General features: G+C 42.0%; 3 protein-coding genes across 3 annotated transcripts; 2 read left to right on the top strand and 1 right to left on the bottom strand.

Annotated features, from left to right (window-relative positions):
- Positions 1 to 783: 783 nt before the first annotated feature.
- Positions 784 to 10,194, bottom strand: LOC109523307 (tubulin alpha chain-like). Its single transcript, XM_019882350.1, has 4 exons — positions 10,177 to 10,194; positions 2,503 to 2,725; positions 2,261 to 2,409; positions 784 to 1,895 (listed from the first exon to the last, which is right to left on the bottom strand). Exons 1-4 carry the CDS (start codon positions 10,177 to 10,179, stop codon positions 921 to 923), a joined length of 1,350 nt encoding a protein of 449 aa, XP_019737909.1. The 5' UTR covers positions 10,180 to 10,194; the 3' UTR covers positions 784 to 920.
- LOC109523303 (tubulin alpha chain-like) lies at positions 7,458 to 12,029 on the top strand. The gene is made up of 4 exons (XM_019882346.1): positions 7,458 to 7,591; positions 10,236 to 10,458; positions 10,660 to 10,808; positions 10,957 to 12,029. The coding sequence occupies exons 1-4, from the start codon at positions 7,589 to 7,591 to the stop codon at positions 11,929 to 11,931; spliced, it is 1,350 nt and encodes a 449-aa protein (XP_019737905.1). The 5' UTR covers positions 7,458 to 7,588; the 3' UTR covers positions 11,932 to 12,029.
- A 313-nt stretch (positions 12,030 to 12,342) lies between these two features.
- kctd12.1 (potassium channel tetramerisation domain containing 12.1) lies at positions 12,343 to 15,341 on the top strand. Its single transcript, XM_019882349.1, has one exon. The coding sequence runs from the start codon at positions 13,295 to 13,297 to the stop codon at positions 14,156 to 14,158; it is 864 nt and encodes a 287-aa protein (XP_019737908.1). The 5' UTR covers positions 12,343 to 13,294; the 3' UTR covers positions 14,159 to 15,341.
- Positions 15,342 to 20,480: the final 5,139 nt, after the last annotated feature.

The following is a 20,480-nucleotide window of genomic DNA, read 5'->3' as shown; positions in this document are numbered from 1 at the left end:
CAATAATCATTTGAGATGAGGAAATCCCCAGTGCATCCTCCCACTTAAATGTCCTACTTTCATGATATGCTAAGACTGTAGCGTGAATCTTGTACCTGAAAGCCAAATATCCCTTTCTTTTTGTGAGTAGTGTGTGTGTGTGTGTGGGGGTGTGGGTGTGGGTGTATATATACCATATATACTCTACACACCGTATGGCTACCATAAATTCTAATCAGTGATTTTCATAAATGAGTTCAGATGTACAGTAATACAATATGATAATGCAAGAACATCAGTCATGTATCAAGATAGTATTTTGTGTTATGTTGAAGATATGTTAGCTTGAACCATGGAAGACTTGCTTCTAAATCACCCCTTCAATTGATTCTGCCTGTAGAAAAATGCACTTTGATTCATTTGTAGATGGTGAACATACAGCTAATAGACATAGCGGTGCAGTGTTACACGTTTGAATTAAATCAGAATGAGACAAAAAAAGAAAGAAAACTAGTTTTTCACTCCCTGAAAGTTGTTCAACCATTCCTTTATTACAGCCTGTTCACAGTGTGTGTAGTACAGGATGAGATTTGTGGAAGTCAATTGTTGCTACAGTTTGGTCGTGTCTGAGTATGAACTACACAAAAAACAACAGACAGTGAGTCAGTGGTTATTCTCCCACTCTAACACAGAGAGTCACAGCTGAATGGTATAGAGGAACTGACATTGGAGCCCTTTCATAACTTACATTCCACATGGGAATAAGTGTGGGGGTGGTGCACAAAAGAGAGTCACTGCACAAAGTAATGATCTCTGTGGAACTTCCAACCAAGAAATATTTATTATATTAATACACAGTCATAGGATAAGCATGACTTTTGGGCCTAACTGATTAAATAAAAATCAACCACTTAAATTGTGTTTCTTCTTGTGTCTTTACATCAATATTCTTCTCCTTCATCTTCATCCCCAATGTTGTCCGCACCCACTTCTTCATAATCCTTTTCCAGGGCAGCCATATCCTCTCGGGCCTCTGAGAACTCTCCTTCCTCCATTCCCTCCCCAACATACCAGTGGACAAAGGCCCTTTTGGCATACATGAGATCAAACTTGTGGTTGAGGCGAGCCCAGGCCTCAGCGATGGCTGTGGTGTTGCTCAACATGCACACAGCCCTCTGCACCTTGGCTAGATCCCCTCCAGGAACCACTGTTGGAGGTTGGTAGTTGATACCCACTTTGAAACCAGTAGGACACCAGTCCACAAACTGGATGCTGCGTTTGGTCTTGATGGCAGCGATGGCGGAGTTGACATCTTTAGGCACCACATCGCCACGATAAAGCAGACAACAGGCCATGTATTTGCCATGACGAGGATCGCACTTGACCATCTGGTTGGCTGGCTCAAAGCAAGTATTTGTGATGTCGGCAACAGAAAGCTGCTCATGGTAGGCCTTCTCCACAGAGATGACTGGGGCATAGGTAGCCAAAGGGAAATGGATACGAGGGTAGGGCACCAAGTTGGTCTGGAACTCTGTTAGGTCAACATTCAGGGCGCCGTCAAAGCGAAGTGAGGCTGTGATTGAAGACACGATCTGGCCAATCAGCCTGTTGAGGTTAGTGTAGGTTGGCCTTTCAATATCGAGGTTCCGACGACAAATGTCATAGATGGCTTCATTGTCCACCATGAAGGCACAGTCAGAGTGCTCAAGGGTGGTGTGAGTGGTCAGAATGGAATTGTAAGGCTCCACCACTGCTGTGGAAACCTGAGGGGCTGGGTAGATTGCAAATTCAAGCTTGGACTTTTTTCCATAATCAACTGACAGTCTCTCCATGAGGAGGGAGGTGAAACCAGAGCCGGTGCCTCCACCGAAGGAGTGGAAGATGAGGAACCCTTGCAATCCTGTGCATTGATCAGCCTGAAAATGTAACATTACACAGGAAGATGAACAATCCTTCCATCCATCCATATGACGCCTATCCCATCTGACTTGTGGATAAAAGGCAGGATACAGCACTCAATGAAGGGCTTGAATAGACAACCAGTCACACAAAAGAGTAATTTTCATCAATTGACCTAGCACATGTATTTTTTTGAACCATCGAAAATAGAAGCAGGCATAGGAACAACATGCTCGCTCCACAGAGAAAGGCCCAAGCAAAAATTCTTACACTGACCTTCTGACAGTGAGGTTGATGTACTCATCTTAAGTATTGCCCGCTCATGAAGAATTATTTGATTTTAGAACTTTTTCTTGCATTAAATAGTTTTAAAGGGTCTCACCAGTTTGCGAGTCCTGTCCAGAACCAGATCAATGATCTCCTTGCCAATAGTGTAGTGACCACGGGCATAATTGTTGGCAGCATCTTCCTTCCCTGTGATTAATTGTTCTGGATGGAACAGCTGACGGTAGGTACCCGTACGCACCTCATCTGGACAAAAAATAAAAAAAGACAAATACTGTATGTTATTCCACAATGAGTTCCCAATGTTCTCTTCAAGAAAATATCCAGTCAATCACTGACCAATGACAGTGGGCTCCAGGTCAACAAATATGGCTCTTGGGACATGTTTTCCTGCTCCTGTCTCACTGAAAAAGGTGGTGAAGGAGTCATCGCCACCACCGATTATTGTATCAGAGGTCATCTGGCCATCTGGCTGAATAGCATGTTCCAGACAGTACAGCTCCCAACATGCGTTGCCAATCTGAGCCCCAGCTTGGCCCACATGTATGGAGATGCATTCACGCTGTGAAAAAGGGAAAGCAATTTGTTTCAAATACACACATATTTCCTATCGATGCTTTTTGGATTCATGTGCTAAACATATAACAGTGTATCTCATGATGTAGTTTTTAGCAAATCCACTCTCACCATTGTTGATCTCTCTTTTCCAACATTCAGGTGTTAGTAAGAAGATGCAGGTCTTGTTTCATGAGTGTTGCTCGACTTATATACCTGTACTTTGAGGTGATCAGTGATTTGATCTGAGCTGTAATCAGAGAACCTGCTGATGGGACAACGATACATGCATCAATAGAGAAAACAATGCAGAAGGATGTCACCACCCAAAGCTTTGTGTGGGTTTTGCGGATACGTATGAGAATTGGAGTGTGTTATTGCAGCTATTACTTTTGGAGTGAGAGGAAGATAATATATCAGTTTCACACAGCTAGTTTCAGAAGTTTGACCTTAAAGCCTGGTCTATACAGTACACTTTCTGCACTTGTAAGATGAGATGATAAGATGAAGTCACACAGCACAACATGAAATGTGTGAATCATTAATTTACAGAAGGTTCACATGGAACATACATTAAATCCTAGCTCCAACTTTGCATTTACATAATCTTATTTACACACACAGCAAAAAATTGTGATGGAACAACTTCCTGGTAGTGGCAATCATGAATAAATCACCTAATATTAACATTTGTTTTGTATTTATTATGCATTTTTAGCATGCAAAATTTTTCGCTTTCCCACAATATTCTATCCAGTTGGAATGAATTGTAAGCAACAATGCAAAGTGTACAATGTGTTTGTTAGTTTTTTTTTACTCCCAATTGTTCCCAGTTCCCTTTGGGAAAGAAAAGAAACGTAATAGCCTTGACGTGATTCACATCATATGGATAGTACTGAATGGCATACAGAGCAACTGCTTGAGTGGGACTTAGTTACATAAACACAAAATTGAGCAGAATCGTAGTCCATTTACAATGTACAAGAGGTGGCCAAAACTCATCGTTACTAAATTCTCCATCATCTTCATTGGTGTCAGTATTTCAGTGGTTTTCATTTGAGCAGTTTTGCATCATTAAAAAAAAGATCATGCGTTTCTGGGTTTCATTTGGCTCCCACTGTCGTCACTGCCTGTTCAGCTGACTGAGACAAATGAAACTGTTGATACGGCGCATAACTCCGAGGCAGAGGATTCAACTAACATCACGAACATTTCAAACGAGACTAATTGCTCTTTCAGTGAAAAGTCATCCAACAATGTGCAAGTGTTTTTTTTTGTGTGTTTGTTTTTACTCATGATAGCTTCTGTGAGAAATATTTTAGTCTTATACACCACTAGTCATCACTGGATACAAACAAATCATTATTTGCTAATTAGTTAAACTAGGCATAATGATTTTTTTAAACATTGTGTATATAATACCAAATAATACTGGGAAGTACACGCCCCACTTTTGCCACAAAGCAATGACCCACGTCTGTTATTTGAGTCCTCTACTGCCAACGCCCAAACACTCAAAATCAAGTGAAGTCAAGTTTGTTTAAAGCATCATTAAATAAGCGAATTAATGAATGTGAATGCCGTTCAAAAGGAGGCAGTTAAATTAAAGGAGAATTTCCTTTTTTTTTTTGTGGCGCGTGTCTCACATTACAAGACTCTCCTCTTCTGTTAGCTTTTTAGTTGTGCTGTGCCACAAAATGGAGCGCAGTGAACCCTCGCAATACTCCGTTCACCTTTCACGGCTTCGATGTTTCACGGATTTTTAATGCAGTTTTTTTTTTTTTTTTTACAGTGCATTGTGTTCTGCCAAGGGACTGTACAGTCTCCGTGCCTGGTCAAAAAAAAATGTTTATATCTTTTTGATCTTTTGATTCATTCTCAAGTACTGTATTGTATTGTATAATTAAAAAATAGCGCTGACTGTAACTGTCGTGATTCTAAATTCATGGTAATATTAAATTAATCTACCATTCTACACGATGGTAAAATGACAATTACTCCACATTTATTTGGGTTATTCTGCCCCCTACTGTTATATTTGAGTATTGCATTGAGTGGCAGGAAGTGGTTCATGTTGATTCGGAATTATGTCAGTTTGAGGAAAGAGACGAAAGCGTGATGATCGTGAATGGCCATGCCTAATGCATGTTTTTAGTTGTTGAAATGCATGTAGGTATGTACTTAGTGTAATTGTATATTTTTGTCATAGTTTTTCACCCCAAAACCCAGCCGCTGGGGAGCAGTGCCCTCCCCTGGGGGTGCACTGTTCCCCGGTGCCGGTTCCAAGCCCGGAGAAATGGGGAGGGTTGCGTCAGGAAGGGCATCCGGCGTAACTTTTGCCAAGACGGACATGCGAGTTGATAGGGCGGTTTGCAGGGACGGATGGGAATTAATGACTCGCTGTGGCGACCCCTGAAAAGGGACGTGCCGAAAGGAGAAGAAGAAGAAGTTTTTCACCCCAAAATGGTGTTCATCAGCGATGGACGTGTGGACCATAAAAGCTGTCGAACATTGTCAAGTCTTTTTAAATTAGGAAGAAAACCTTTAGGAGCAGTTACACTGACTACTTCACAGATGTCGCCTATCGCGGGTTCATTGGCTTATCCTCACAAGGGTTGCGGGGCGTGCTGGAGTCTTGGCTGTCCTTGGGGTACACCCTGAACTTGTTGTCAACCAATCACAGGGCATACATAGACAAACGAACATCTGCACTCACTCTCACACCTTGGGGCAATTTAGAATGTTCCATTAACCTGCCGCACATATTTTTGGAATGTGGGAGGAAACCGGAGTACCTACAGAAAACCCACGCAGGCACGGGGAGAACATGCAAACTCCACCCAGGAAGGCCAGAGCAGGAGTTAATATTATCTATCTATCGAGTTAAATATCTATCTATCTATCTATCTATCTATCTATCTATCTATCTATCTATCTATCTATCTATCTATCTATCTATCTATCTATCTATCTATCTATCATTCTGTGTCATGTGGGGCACATCCGTGACACAAACTAATCCACATTACGTTTTAGCAGTGGCTGACTTATTCATCCATTGTTAAGGAAATTAATATAGCATAAATCATATACAGCAATAAATATTGCCATATATGGTTTTACAATGGTGAAAATGTGTTTCTGTTTGTCATCCAGCCAATCATTATCTGAAACGTGTGCTCGAGCATATCCCAGCTGTCTTTAGGTAGTAGGCGAGGTACACCCTGAACTGGTTGCCAACCAATTGCACATCGACACACAACCATTCACACTCATAATCACACCTATGAATTTTTTTCTCGGCATGTTCAGTAAACCTACCATGCATGTTTTTGGAACATGGGAGGAAACCAGAGTACCTGGAGAAAACCTAAGCAAGAATACGCATACTTCACACAAGAAGGACAGAGCCCGGATTTGAACCCATAACATCTGCGCTGTGAGGCAGATGCGCTAACCAGTTTTCCAGCATCCCACCGTGTTTCTGCTATTTTCTATGCAAAAAAAAAAATATACAGTCTTTTATGTACAAAATTTTATGTACTGTGTGTGTGTGTGTGTGTGTGTGTGTGTGTGTGTGTATATATAAATAAAACATTTTCTCTGGCAAAGACTGTTTCCAAATTCGAAGTTCCCTTTATTTTTTTTAGCAGTATATTATACCTGGTTTATCCTTATGACATTGTAAGCTAATTTTTGAAGAAGAAGATTGTTATTTACTGCAATTTTTTTCTGGGGTTAAACCTAGGTCCGTAAGTGACATACAAAGAGTTAAGCATAATGAAACTTGTTATATTTATATGTAATTTAAAAAAAAAAAAAAAAAAACATTCATCAAAGCCCAGAGCACAATCCTGTCATCATTCATAGAATGGATTTAAGTCGTAAACTCTAAAATGTGAGTGGCCGAGTTTGCATGTTCTCCCCGGGCCTGCGTGGGATTTCTCGTGGTACTCCGGTCTCCTCCCACATTCCAAAAACATGCATGTCAGGTTTATGAAACACTCTAAATTGTCCCTCGGTGTGAGTGTGAGCGTGGATGGATGTTCGTCTCTGTGTGCCCTGCGATTGGCTGGCAACCGGTTCAAGGTGTCCCCTGCCTACTGCTCAAAGACGGCTGGGAACGGCTCCGGCACCCCCCGCGACCCTTGTGAGGATAAAGTGGATCGGAAAATAGATGGATGGATGGAACTCTAAAAAGTCAGAAACTATGACTAAAATTACAAAAAGCACAGCAACAACATTCAAATATATTTTCACTTCCTTTTGTACGGTTGGGAATTTCTTTGTTGGTTCGTACACACACTGAAATGAGCCAATTAACCGGTTGAACTTGTTACTCTGGCATTTTTTTTTTCAAACCCTCGAAGACATAGACCATGGCAAATATTTTGTCTCCCGGCACGAGTAATTTCTGTTAATTTTGACCGACAATATCAACATTTATCTTGGGTTTTTTTTTTTTTTTTGCCAACAGATGAAAACAACACACTGAACGTATTTTTAACGAAAGACTGAGCTAGTATCCCACCTGTCGACCATTAATCATAATGCACTCAAAAGCAAGTGAATTTCAGCAAATTCCATTGTGTGCAAAGTCAAACACTTCATAAGTGTTGGAGGTCTGTGTTTGTCAGTCGTGAAAGTTTCCACTTCTGCTGCAAGATCAGTTGACTGTGTGAGGAAATAATATTGGCGGCACAGTTCCTGTCAAGGAGACAGGTGGGAGTGGTTTCGAAGTTGAATATAGCTTGGAGTCTCCGATGCATCTGGCAGTTAAACTCACTCAGACCACATTGAGGACTGCTGTGAGAGGCACCGTAGAAATTAAACCCAGATTGTGAAGAGGACCTTCCATTTAGCAGGCGTCATGGTAAGTATGTTTTCTTCTTCCACAAAGTTTTTTGTCATACCTGCTGGTTATTTTTCATGGGGTAGACGTTTAGACTATCATCACCTGCTCATTCAGGTCAGCGGCCAAATTCAGCTCAGCTTTTCTGCCTATCACTGGGACAATGATCTATTTCTGACACAAGCTGTCCTGTTTGGGACGGCACAGGGGAGAGAGCAAGTGGAAGTTTCATTTCACATGGGCCAATTTTTAGGCAGTTTTGATACACAAAGATAGTGAGTTGGTGACAAATATCGATTTGGAATATAGTGGCGCTGTTTTCTGTTAATTTGTATTTCTTGATTGCATTTTAGAGCTGTCATTGCTGAGGCTCATAACACCATCTTTGGTTTCGGTGCCTTGATGTCTGACAAAGTACATGACAGACAGAAATGTAGGTGTGTCGTAAAACATGCAGGCAGCAACAAGTCAGATCAGATTGAGACAAAGCAAGTACAGTCCAGTATTTCAACTTCGAAGAGGACTTTTTGAAACGATTCATTTCCGACCAAATTTGGCCTTGATTTTGCCTTCAGCAAAACAATTTGGAACAAAATGATGCTTTTTTTTTTTCAAGATTGTAGTTCACGGCGAGGTTATAACACAGTCAACCTTATTCACGTGGAAAAACACTGCATGTAGACGTGTTTGCACAGTGAAGTACAAACACAGCTTGTAAGCAATGCCATTAATGCTGATAAAACCATTGAACAGCAGGACACACACCCTGCTCAAATAGAACCTTAGCATTCACATGGCAAGGAACAAGATTCAAAAAATACTCTCAATTGAAAAATGCTGATGTTGAATTACTTAATGATGCCGGTTAAATGTAATAGCCTTTTTTGCATTTTCCTTGTGTTTCTGATTGTAACTGTAGATATCTACTTGAACTGACAGGAACTATTTCAGTGGCTGCCGGTCAGTGTTTACGCAAACATTCGCTCCCACATTGCTACTGGGTGTCATCTCTCAAAATGAGCACCCGAAAATAGCTGCTATGCGCTGACCTGCATACCTGGAAATTGAGATGATGTCACATTAGCCAGGCTCACTAAAGAGGACACCGGAGAGGTGAACTGATCTCAACGTGGATTTAATGAGCTCTAACACACTTTGAAATGATAGCAGTTGATTCCCTGCAGCTCTCAATTGAGCACTGTCCTTTCCATACTGGCAAAATGTCACCGTGTTTCAGTGAGAAGGGGGAGAAGGTGAACAAAAGAGAGAGAGAGAGAGAGAGAGAGAGAGAGAGAGAGAGAGAGAGAGAGAGAGAGAGAGAGAGAAATACAATATTATAGTTGGGTTTTTTTTGCCTGCATCTCATCAGGATTGGAAACCTTTCTCTGATTTTACTGGAATCTATGCGAAATTTAGTAAATGTCAAGTTGTTGGCAATATACCCTGGTTTGAATAATCAAATTGAATCTTTTTGTATATCTTACCTTTCATATTCTGCTCGATTTGCATCCCTTTGTTCCTTTGAAGCAGGGGTGTCAAACTCATTTTTGTCGCAGGCCACATTGTAGTTACGGTTTGCCTTCGAGGGCCGGTATGAATTTTGGGAAAGCACATAAATGTTTAATCACCTCCCCTTATATCACATACACAGCAGACAACAAAATGATGAATAACTAGTTTTAAAATCTGAAGTCAAAAATAATGACTGTGATTGCGGATTACATATGACAATTTGAAATTTTGGTTCAGACTTTAGCAAGCATCATGGAACTTGACATGCTAGATTTGCATTCGCGGGCCACATAAAATGATGTGGCGGGCCAGATCTGCCCCCCTGGGCCTTGTCTTTGACACCTGTACTTTAAAGGTTCAGTGAGGGAGCAAAAGGAATATACAGAATTGTATTCAACATCTCTCGTGGAATGTTGTATTAACTGGATAAACCAGTGCTTTAAAATACCCCAGAATTTATCACACTTAATTCCAAATCTAATTTCCAATTCATTTCTAAGATTTCTCATCTCACCTTCCCATAAAAAGTTTCCAGAATTTTTCCAGACATGTACCTTAATTTTACCCGGGTGCCACAATAAAAAGTTCTACACATTAGTCTAAAAATCATCTGTTTTTTCAGATCAGTGGTGTCAAAGCACAAGTGTCGTAAGGGTTAAATGTTTTAACAGTCACATTTGCATGAGCCACATTGTAAGGGGAAAAAGGGATAAGGTGTTTCTCCTGCTAATCTAGTCCAACAGGATAATGACTATTTAGCACGAGGAAGTTTTATCTGAGGGTGTGCTGACGATTATGTCACCAAACGGGTCCATCGACAGTCAATTTTGATCCAATAGGACAAACACAAACGAGCTCGTCCCTGTTTTGTTGACTGTAAATGCCATAATAAGAATTTTTTTTTTTTTTTGGATAGGGTTCAAAGATCAGTCTACATAATTAGCTGAGCACGATAATTGTGGTTGAAATGAGGGTCTTAAACCTTGGCGTCATTGCTGACAACAATCTGAAAACGTTCGGGAATATCAAGCTTGAAATAATGTGGAACCAAATCAGTGCTTTGATATATCTTGCCGAGTCTGCTTCATAGTTACCATCCAACAAACTTTATCCTCATGTTCTCTTTCTGCTTCTTTTTTTTTCTCTCTTCAAGCGTGAATGCATCTCTGTCCACATAGGCCAGGCTGGTGTCCAGATGGGGAACACCTGTTGGGAGCTCTACTGTTACGAACACGACATTCAGCCAGATGGACAGATGCCCGGCGAAAAGTCCATCGGGGGCCATGATGACTCCTTCACCACCTTCTTCAGCGAGACCGGGGCTGGAAAATATGTCCCAAGGGCAGTCTTCGTTGACCTGGAACCCACGGTGGTTGGTCAGTATGAAAAGATGCATTATGAAATGAAGGATTTTGCCATTCAATTAATACAATTAAACAAACCATTGGTTTTTGTGCAATCACTTGAAGTGTGTTGTCGAGAATGAATCCAAAACAAAATCCTACCTGTACTAACCTTTTCGAAAAAAAAAAAAAAATACTCTTTTCAATTGTTTTTTTTGTCTTTCACATTTCAAGATGAAGTGCGTACGGGAAAATATCGCCAACTCTTTCACCCCGAGCAGCTGATCTCAGGAAAAGAAGATGCGGCAAACAACTATGCCCGTGGACACTACACCATCGGCAGAGAGATAATTGACTCTGTTCTCGACAGAATCCGCAAATTGGTGAGGATCATTTTTTTCATATCTATTTAACCACAGCAATATCGAAGAGTATTATCGTTCGGGAAAAAATGCTATTTTAGGCTTCTGGAGCATAGCTTGAAAGCTTCCTGGAATTAAAACTATTCAAATTTTGTGTCTGTATCTACAGTCTGACCAGTGCACTGGTCTTCAAGGCTTTTTGGTCTTCCACTCTTTTGGTGGAGGCACAGGCTCTGGTTTCACCTCCCTCCTCATGGAGCGACTTTCTGTTGATTACGGGAAGAAATCCAAACTTGAGTTCGCAATCTACCCAGCCCCTCAAGTCTCTACTGCAGTGGTGGAGCCCTACAATTCCATTCTGACCACTCACACCACCCTGGAGCACTCCGACTGTGCCTTCATGGTGGACAATGAAGCCATCTATGACATCTGTCGCAGGAACCTCGACATTGAACGTCCGTCTTACACCAACCTCAACCGCCTTATCAGTCAGATTGTGTCATCGATCACAGCCTCTCTTCGCTTTGACGGCGCCCTGAATGTTGACCTGACGGAGTTCCAAACCAACTTGGTGCCCTACCCTCGTATCCACTTCCCTCTGGCCACATATGCTCCTGTCATTTCTGCTGAGAAGGCTTATCACGAGCAGCTTTCTGTGGCCGAAATCACCAATGCTTGCTTTGAGCCGGCCAACCAGATGGTCAAGTGTGATCCACGTCATGGTAAATACATGGCTTGCTGTCTGCTGTATCGCGGTGAAGTAGTGCCCAAAGATGTTAATGTTGCCATCGCTGCCATCAAGACCAAACGCACCATCCAGTTTGTGGATTGGTGTCCCACTGGCTTCAAAGTGGGCATCAATTACCAACCTCCAACAGTGGTTCCTGGGGGAGATCTTGCCAAGGTGCAGAGGGCTGTGTGCATGCTGAGCAACACCACAGCCATTGCTGAGGCCTGGGCCCGCCTGGACCACAAGTTTGATCTCATGTATGCCAAGAGGGCCTTTGTGCATTGGTATGTGGGAGAAGGAATGGAGGAAGGAGAGTTCTCAGAGGCCCGAGAGGATATGGCTGCCCTGGAGAAGGATTATGAAGAGGTCGGAATTGACTCCTATGACGATGACGAGGAAGGAGATGAATACTAGACACATTTGGCTATTTATTAAGTAGCAAAGTATGAGTGTCAACATCGATTCATTATCGGGTCTGCTTTTTTTTCTACCCATTAAATATCTCAAAATATTTTGTCTGTTGTCTATTTGGTTGGACTATGTTTGCCATAAAGTTTCATCAGCATTAGAATTCAGGAAACAGGGAAAGTTCTGTTGCTCCAATGACACAACAATTTAGCATAACAGATTCATTTATAATTGAAAAGTCAACACCCCTGTTTTAATGCCAGGTTTTTGTGATATGAAAAAAGAGACAACAATAAATAATTTGGAGAAAAATCAACCATAATTATGACCTATAACTTGCACAACTTCATTGAGAAAAATCGTTTTTTTTCTTCAAAAAGAGAAACAAAAACAACTCAGATAATGTGTGGGCAAAAGTAAGCAGTCAAAGTAAAACTCATGTTAAATGAGAATCAGCACACAACTCCCACCATCTCTAAAGCGTGTTGCAGTGAGATGAGATAAAGGTTTCAAAGTTAGATTTGGTGCATACGTTTTTGCCAAGCAACTTTGCAGTATTAGCCTCATTTGAAAGCTGGTAAAAATGTACCGGTAGAGTGTGAAACAGGTGAGAAACTCAACGGCATTTTGTTTTTGTAGAGTTCACCAAAATCAACTTCATCTGAAAACACTGCAATTGTGCTTTCTCGCCTATAAGTGGCAATGTTGCCCACAATTTTGCAAGAGTTAAGACACTCATCTCCACTTTAAAAAACACTTGATTTGAAAGTTCTCCGACTGTCACAAAATTAAAATGGCATTAAATGTTTCACCTGTTTCACATTTTACATTTTCCCAGCTTTCAAATAAGACCCATCATGAATAATCCGATTGGCAAAAATTTTAATGAATTTCGGTTAAAAAGTCCTACATCACCATTTTGACTGTAAAAATCTTGGCGTTGAAAATGCAAATGTTGCTGGAATTGATAGAGCCAATTCCAGCGTTGTCTTGCACTTAGGACAGAACAGGTGTGTACCTAATAAAGTGACCGTCTAGTTCATTCTGTGCTGCCTGCACTTTCAACATCGCAGCGATGGGTGTCAGTCTTACCACATTTACAACACCAAGTGTCACACTTAAGTGTGCTCGTTATAACTCCACATTATCATTTTACTTTGACATCTTTGTTTTTTTTTCTCTCATTTTGTCCCCAGTATCAATATACAGGTCATTAAAGCCTAGTAGTGTAATTTAATGGTTAACCACACAACACTCCCCCCTTTCCTCCCGCGGGTCCATGCCACGGTCCACGCTTCATAAGCCGTGTGCAGCCTCTTGAGGCTCAGTCAGTCAGTCCACGGAAGAAGCCCACACGCACACTTACACGATGGCTCTCGCAGAAGCGTCCAAGCAACGCGACGACTCCCACTTTCCGGAAATCGTCGAGCTGAACGTCGGGGGACAGGTGTACGTCACCCGGCTGCAAACTCTCGTCGCGGTGCCGGATTCTCTCCTTTGGCACATGTTCACCCGCCGGACCCCCAAGGAACTGGCCAGAGACACCAAGGGCCGCTTCTTCCTCGACCGAGACGGCTTCTTGTTCCGCTACGTCCTCGACTATCTGCGCGACCTGACCTTGGTGCTCCCGGACTACTTCCCGGAGAGGAGCCGACTGAGGAGGGAGGCGGACTTCTTTCAGCTTCGAGAGCTGGCCAAGAGGCTCTGTCCGCAAATGAGCAAGGACAACTCCGTCAGCGAGGAGATTAGCCACAGCGATACCGAGGACAGCTCGCTCCAAGGCAGCCAGCCGCCGTGCGCATCGGCCGGGGGCGCGGATGCAACGTTACGCACCAGCACGGCCGTGCGCTCCCCGTCTATGGACTCCAGGAAGTCGGGCTACATCACTGTTGGCTACCGGGGATCATACACCATCGGCCGGGACATCCAGACCGACGCCAAATTCCGCAGGGTGGCGCGCATCACTGTGTGCGGGAAGACATCCCTGGCCAAAGAGGTGTTCGGAGACACGCTCAACGAGAGCAGAGACCCGGACCGTCCGCCGGAGAGGTACACGTCGCGCTACTACCTCAAGTATAATTTCCTGGAGCAGGCTTTTGACAAGCTCACCGAGGTGGGCTTCCACATGGTGGCATGCAGCTCCACGGGCACCTGCGCCTACACCAGCAATGACCCCGGCGAGGACAAAATCTGGACAAGTTACACCGAATATGTCTTCTGTCGAGAACAGTAGCCACAGTACTTTTTAAATGGAAATAAATGATGCCCCTTTATTCAACTACACCCTTGGAATATTAATTACCCGTATCACCAGATACGATTCAGAGATTCCAATGCACCCCTACAAAAATCCATACAAATGTAGAACAATGGTTATCGACCATGAGTTTCACAACCTTTACTGCGCTACACACATATTTACCACCCAGCAAAGTTACAAGAAGTATATATAGCCTATATAGACAACAGCGAACCCCCGCCTATCTGCAAATTTATTTTTGGACCGCATCCTCCATTAAATGTTGAGAAGCTCACCTATCTGCTGTTTTTTGTTTCCAACTGGTGCCAAGTAACTGTTAAAGTTAGGTAATTAGCTTCATTTAGACAAATGTACTCCTTTGCTGCTGCTATCTTGTGGCCTTTTTAGGGATGCTGTCAATTACAGCACTTGTGGATTTTCACCTTTGGCAGCAGGGCTCTGTTGCAATCCCCTGTTGAATAACTAAAATTGAGATGATGTATGGTCATAGTGGAAGAGCATTTAATTGTTCTGCCTGTCACTATACATCACCGGCATATGAACAAAGCTACATCATTCGTATCATTTTTGGACCAATGAAGTGACATCATTACATATTAAAAACAATGTTCTTGATCCTGTGTGTGCATATGTGACATAAAAGTTGCTCAAAAAAAAATCAGGCTCCAATAATATAATTCGAGATGGAACTATTAACTGTGTTTTGAATAACATTGCAGAGAGTGATATGATTTTTGGCCCATGTTGAGAATCGAAGTCTTTAGAACACTAAATTTGAATGTAATCCAATCAAAACTGTGACCTGTGTTATGAAATAAATGACTGCGCAAATAAGACACTATCCAGTCTAGTGCAAAGCAGCGGGATACAACTAAACATTCATCTAGGTAGCAGTCTGACATCTGATTTTCAATTCACTGCTGTCTTAATTAGGAAGATTAAGACGCCAAAGTTCTCACAAAGGGGCTGCCAGATCGCTCCTGCACTTCACTGTATATGAAGTTCTTTCGTCCTTTGCATATTGTTCTTGTCCAATAAAAAGCATGTATTTTCTTTTTAGTTTTTTTTTCTTTTGATCAGAAACAAGAAAACGGACAAAGAAAGTCAGTTGTTGGGATGGCAATAGCTGCTTCAGCTAATAGTGTAGCATCATTGCCAATGCAGTGGAGATTTTTTTTTCTTTTTTGTGTATGAATAAACTCAGAATACTTATGTTGTTATGGGAGTATTTTTTTTCGGTGTGTCTGAGTATGTTCCTGCGATCTTTTCTTGTCTATCCTGTGTGCGAGTCTATCCTCTAAACAAGCACTGAAATTCTGTCCAAGTGTCCATCCAAACTACAACACGAGCAGATGAAGGGAGCTAAAACGGGACACATGCATACTGACAATCGGGGCAAATTTGAGCATTTTCCCTCACTTAGGCTCAAAGTCAGCAAAGGGCAGATTATTGGATGTCTGCAAAAGATCATCCAGAGCAAATATACTGTGATGATCTAATTTGCTTCGACTACTTCCCTTTTTTGTATTTTCCAGTAGACTAAATGCCTCTATTTGCTCAGACTTGGTACTACGAACGATATCTGGTTTGGGGAAGGACACTGTGTGTGTGTGTGTGTGTGTGTGTGTGCGTGTGTGTGTGTGGGTGTGTGTGGTGCTATGTTGGTGATCTCGAGTATACCCCACAACAGAAGAGCAGAGCTGTGTTGTCTCTCTCGTTTAAAAAATGTGTTATGTTGTTAAAGTCAGTATGCGTGCATCCTGCTGAAGCGATTTTGTCAACTTCGCTAGCAACACAATATTTCCATACACTGTACATTTCCAAAATAAATCATTTTTTCCCCCCACACTGTGCCAGCCCCGCCCGCGCATCCTTAACGTCCGCTGACCTTTTTAAACAGGAGGCATTGAAAGAGTCGGCCTCAAAGAGAAACTGCACCGGACCTCATCAGAACCCAGACGAGTCACGCGGCGATTAAACGGCTCGAGTGGCAGTAAATATCATGGGGGGGTTCTTTCACATAAATTGAGACGCGCAACATGCTAATCGTGCAGCTGTGCGCACACGCTGTCGATGTCTGTCGTATGTGTGAAAGGGTCCAGCTGCACGCCAATATGACAGACATGCATATTTGGACCACCTTGCTCATTCATATCAAAGAAGGGATTTTGCATTCAGAAGACTGTGAGGGATTATTAAAAATGATTTTCAAAACAGGTGGTTGAGATAACCCCTGCAACGGATTTAGGACATATCCCTGAGGGATCCCCTTGAAATAAAATGACATTAAATTAGAACGTTTTTTTTATTGTTTTAGCAGGTGTGATTCTCTATCCATCCATCCATTTTTGAAAGTGCTTTGTCCTTGTTAGGGTCATGGGTAGGTGAAGGAATCGAGAACCGGTTCCAACTTAGCTGTTCCGTCAGAGTTGTAAACCTTGTTCTTGACTGTTTATCAATGCTGCCGTGTCTAACTTCCACAGTATTTAGGTCATGTGCGGCAGCTGGCCAATCATCGCTGTAATTCTTGTGTGGTCTTGTGATTGCGTGAGCAGCGTAGCCAATCAGGTGCCTAATATGCATGCAATGCAGAAGTATGTGAGTGAGTGTGCATGTGTAGTGCTAAGGTGTACTGCTGTGTGATTTGCGGAAGTATCGAGATCATGACCAAAGATTTCCTGAAACTGGAGAAACATTTTTCCGAGTCTCCATACCACTGTGAGGTGACCGATTTCAGGAAAGGTTAACATGGCATTAGCACAGCCGACGCCATTCAATTTATTCATTCATTCATTCATTTTCCGATCCGCTTATCCTCACATGGGTCACGGGGGGTGCTGGAGCCTATCCCAGCTGCTATACCCGAAGACAGCAAGCGGGGGACACCCTAAACCGGTCGCCAGCCACTCACAGGGCACACAGAGACGAACATTCATCCGCGCTCACACTCACACCGAGGGACAATTTTGAGTGTTCAATCAGCCTGCTATACATGTTTTTGGAATGTGGGAGGAAACCGGAGTACCTGGTGAAAACCGACGCAGGCCCGGGGAGAACATTCAAACTCCACACAGGGAGGCCGGAGCTGGAATTGAACCCGGTACCTCTGCACTGTGAGGTCGACTCGCTAACCACTGGGCCACCGGGCCGCCTCATTCAATTTAATGAGCATTAATTAAGCCCCATTGTCAGTATGTGTGTACCCTGCTGAAGCTGTATTCGATGTCAAAATATAACAAACCAATTGTTTTATGTGATGTCTGAGATAAGATGGCGTCAGCAAACGTTATAACACTCAAATTTGTCGAGGCAATCTGCAAGAACAACACCACTGTCGATTTTGACTTTGGGCTCTGTTTTCATATACTGTGCATCTGCTGCAGAGCATCAATGCTGGCGAATCCTGAATTCATATCAGCGCAAGGCTCACTGTGAGTTTTCCAATTTGGCCGACCAGTCAAAACCACGCTGAAGGACTGTCTTGGAGATGCGCCTCAAAGACCGACAATATGGTGGCAGAAAGTCGATATAAACCTTATGCCAACCCAACCACGTCCAAGACCGGCACAGGATAGACATCTGGTCTAAAGTGATGGATTTCATTGATAAATATCTGAAGAGTGACCACTAAACCCCCTGATTCATTCTCATTTTGTGAAACATTAAATCATCCCATTGGACGGCACAGCAGGCTTCTCCAAGTGCCCACATCATGGTGCAGATATACGCCGCATTTAAATGGAATAAAAGGAGACGTTTTGATTTGCCATGATTGAAGTCGACTGTGACCACTCTCACAGCAACACAGCCTTCCTTCTTGAAGAACCGCCGATCTGCTCTTGGCTTTGAAATTACCAACATTGGGTCTAACCCACTTTCTCGCAGGGTTATGCAATACACCATGCAGGATTTGCGGCCGTTACGAGAATAGAGCCTTCAGTCTAAAGTTTGATTGAAGTTACTTGGGCTCATCTCAGGACCAGCTGAAGTTCTCTTCTTGATATTGATGTTGAAAGAAAAACCCTGTTTGGATTTTAAAGGTTATCAATTAATTGTCTTCAACCGAACCATGCAAGGGATGAATAACTTATCTCATGATGATTACTAGCTCCGTAAATAATTCTACTAATGGATGGCTTGAATTGTATCAGTTGAGTGATTTTTATCGGATTGAGTTGTGAAATTGATTACTCTTTTTAATGCAACCATAGCTGGTAAACACACTGAGGCTAATGAAGTGCAAATGACTGCTGAGGCCAAATGCAGTTGAACACGGCATATTCAAAATTGTTTTTTTTTGCAATTTAGATTGATTTATTATTAAAAAAAAAACAGTTGAATGCCCCCAAGAGATCATAAAATGTGAGTAGTTTGCTTAATTTAAATTAGTTAGTTTTATTTTTTTATTTTTACTATCCAGTGGTTAACTTTTCTTTACACCTATGTGATAATTAAGAATGCAGTTATTCCTCTAAACCACAGGTGTCAAAGTCAAGGCCTGGGGGTCAGATCTGGCCCGCCACATCATTTTGTGTGGCCCGCGATAGCAAATCAAGCATGTCAAGTTCCATGATGCTTGCTAAAGTCTGAACCAATATTTCAAATTGTCATATGTAATCCACAATAACAGTCATTATTCTTGACTTCTGATTTGAAAACTAGTTATTCATCAATTTGTTGCGCGCTCTGTATGTAATATGTGGAGGGGATTAAGCATTTATATGGTTTCCCAAAATTCATAACGGCCCTCCAAGGGAAACCGTAACTACAATGTGGCCCGCGACAAAAAAAGAGTTTGACACCTCTGCTCTAAACGTTATTTCTGATGGGGGCTTCTTGTACTTGCATAGTCTTGTATTCATTGATTGTGATGATGATAATGGCATTTAGCAGCACAAGACAACAACCACCGTGAAAAGGACAATCATCATGAACCCTTGCTGCTGTTGAGTTGTTTCCCCGTTTCATCGCTTTATATTCATATTGTGCGTCAGTCGCTCAGCACGACTGCTATTGGACTCCCTCACATGGACTCTGTATCCTCTTCAGCTTCCTATTTTATATCAAAGCTGCTCTCATTTGCACATCACAACGGTGACTCCGGTTCCATTCGAAAAACCTCATGATTTTTCGAATACAACCGAGAGTCACAAACACAACCTTGCAGTGTGAGGTTATGTCACAATATTGTAAAATGAAGAGTTCAAATTTTTTTTTTTACAATTTCACTGATTTTCAAGCAGTACGAAAATTATATTTCTTGAATGTTTTATCGAAAATTTGTACGATATCCATTTTACAAGATACTTTTGCCCAAAATCAAAATCTTTACAAGATCGACAGTGTTTCATCATGATCACATCACACCTCCACGCAAGTCTACTGTTGGGAACAAAACTAGATCAAGATGGCCAACTTTGATGAGAGTCTGGTTTCCGCCTGAATTTCAAAACAGGCATCACTCTGTCATTTGGTTTTGGGAAGGGAAATTCTCTGCAAGTCACAATTGCAGGGTGCAAAAACATACATGACAAAAACCACAGATGAGGCAAGCGCTTAAGTTTGAAAAGAAAATCTCTCAAGTCAAACTGCATGACATGTTCAGACCAAATGCAGTCGCGAGCTTCTGCAGAAGTGATTTTATTTCAGTAAAGGCTTGAGGAATTTATGGAAGCCCCTGCAGTTATTATGCAACGCTCTGCAGTATATCAATAAATGTCAACTGGGACTCACTACAGTTTCAGTTGTGCCTCTTTTAGCGGCAACAGTTCCCCCGTAAGGAGCTTCAGGCTCAACAGGAAGACGGGTTTCATCTTTAGAGAAGAACCAAACAAAAAGCGTAGGTTGCAGAGTAAGTCAAACGTTGAAGAAAAAGCGAATTTGTTCAATGCATGCTTCATACACACACACACACACACACACACACACACACACACACACACACACGCACACACACACACACACACACACACACACACACACACACACACACACACACACACACACACACACACACACATTAACATGCACACGCACGAAACAAAAGTGGAGTGGCCAGAGAACATTTGATCTAAAATATGATTAATAAGAGAATGTATTTGTATTATATATTTGCAATAATATATTTATCCATAATCAAATATTTTCAGTAGATCATCATCGTTTCATTTGTAAATACAGTACAGTATAAATTAGGACAAAAAAACGAAACTATGACCATATGTAAGAATATTTTTACTAATATAACTGATGATTTTCAAATGAGGTAATTGCTGTATACGCTATAAACCCATTT

The sequence above is a fragment of the Hippocampus comes genome, unplaced genomic scaffold (genome assembly GCF_001891065.2).
Source record: "Hippocampus comes isolate QL1 unplaced genomic scaffold, H_comes_QL1_v1.1 scaffold111, whole genome shotgun sequence".
In the NCBI taxonomy this organism is placed as follows: Eukaryota; Metazoa; Chordata; class Actinopteri; order Syngnathiformes; family Syngnathidae; genus Hippocampus; species Hippocampus comes.
Note: the sequence above shows the minus strand (reverse complement) of the source record. Positions and strands in the feature narration are given on the sequence as shown.

Excerpts from the sequence above, each read along its gene's own strand:
- LOC109523303 (XM_019882346.1), top strand. Across the intron at positions 10,459-10,659 it reads CCTGGAACCCACGGTGGTTG|ATGAAGTGCGTACGGGAAAA; the intron begins GTCAGTATGAAA and ends TCACATTTCAAG. Across the intron at positions 10,809-10,956 it reads TCGACAGAATCCGCAAATTG|TCTGACCAGTGCACTGGTCT; the intron begins GTGAGGATCATT and ends CTGTATCTACAG.
- LOC109523307 (XM_019882350.1), bottom strand. Across the intron at positions 2,410-2,502 it reads CCTGGAGCCCACTGTCATTG|ATGAGGTGCGTACGGGTACC; the intron begins GTCAGTGATTGA and ends TTTTTTGTCCAG. Across the intron at positions 1,896-2,260 it reads TGGACAGGACTCGCAAACTG|GCTGATCAATGCACAGGATT; the intron begins GTGAGACCCTTT and ends TTACATTTTCAG.
- kctd12.1 (XM_019882349.1), top strand. The coding sequence starts at position 13,295 with ATGGCTCTCGCAGAAGCGTCCAAGCAACGCGACGACTCCCACTTTCCG.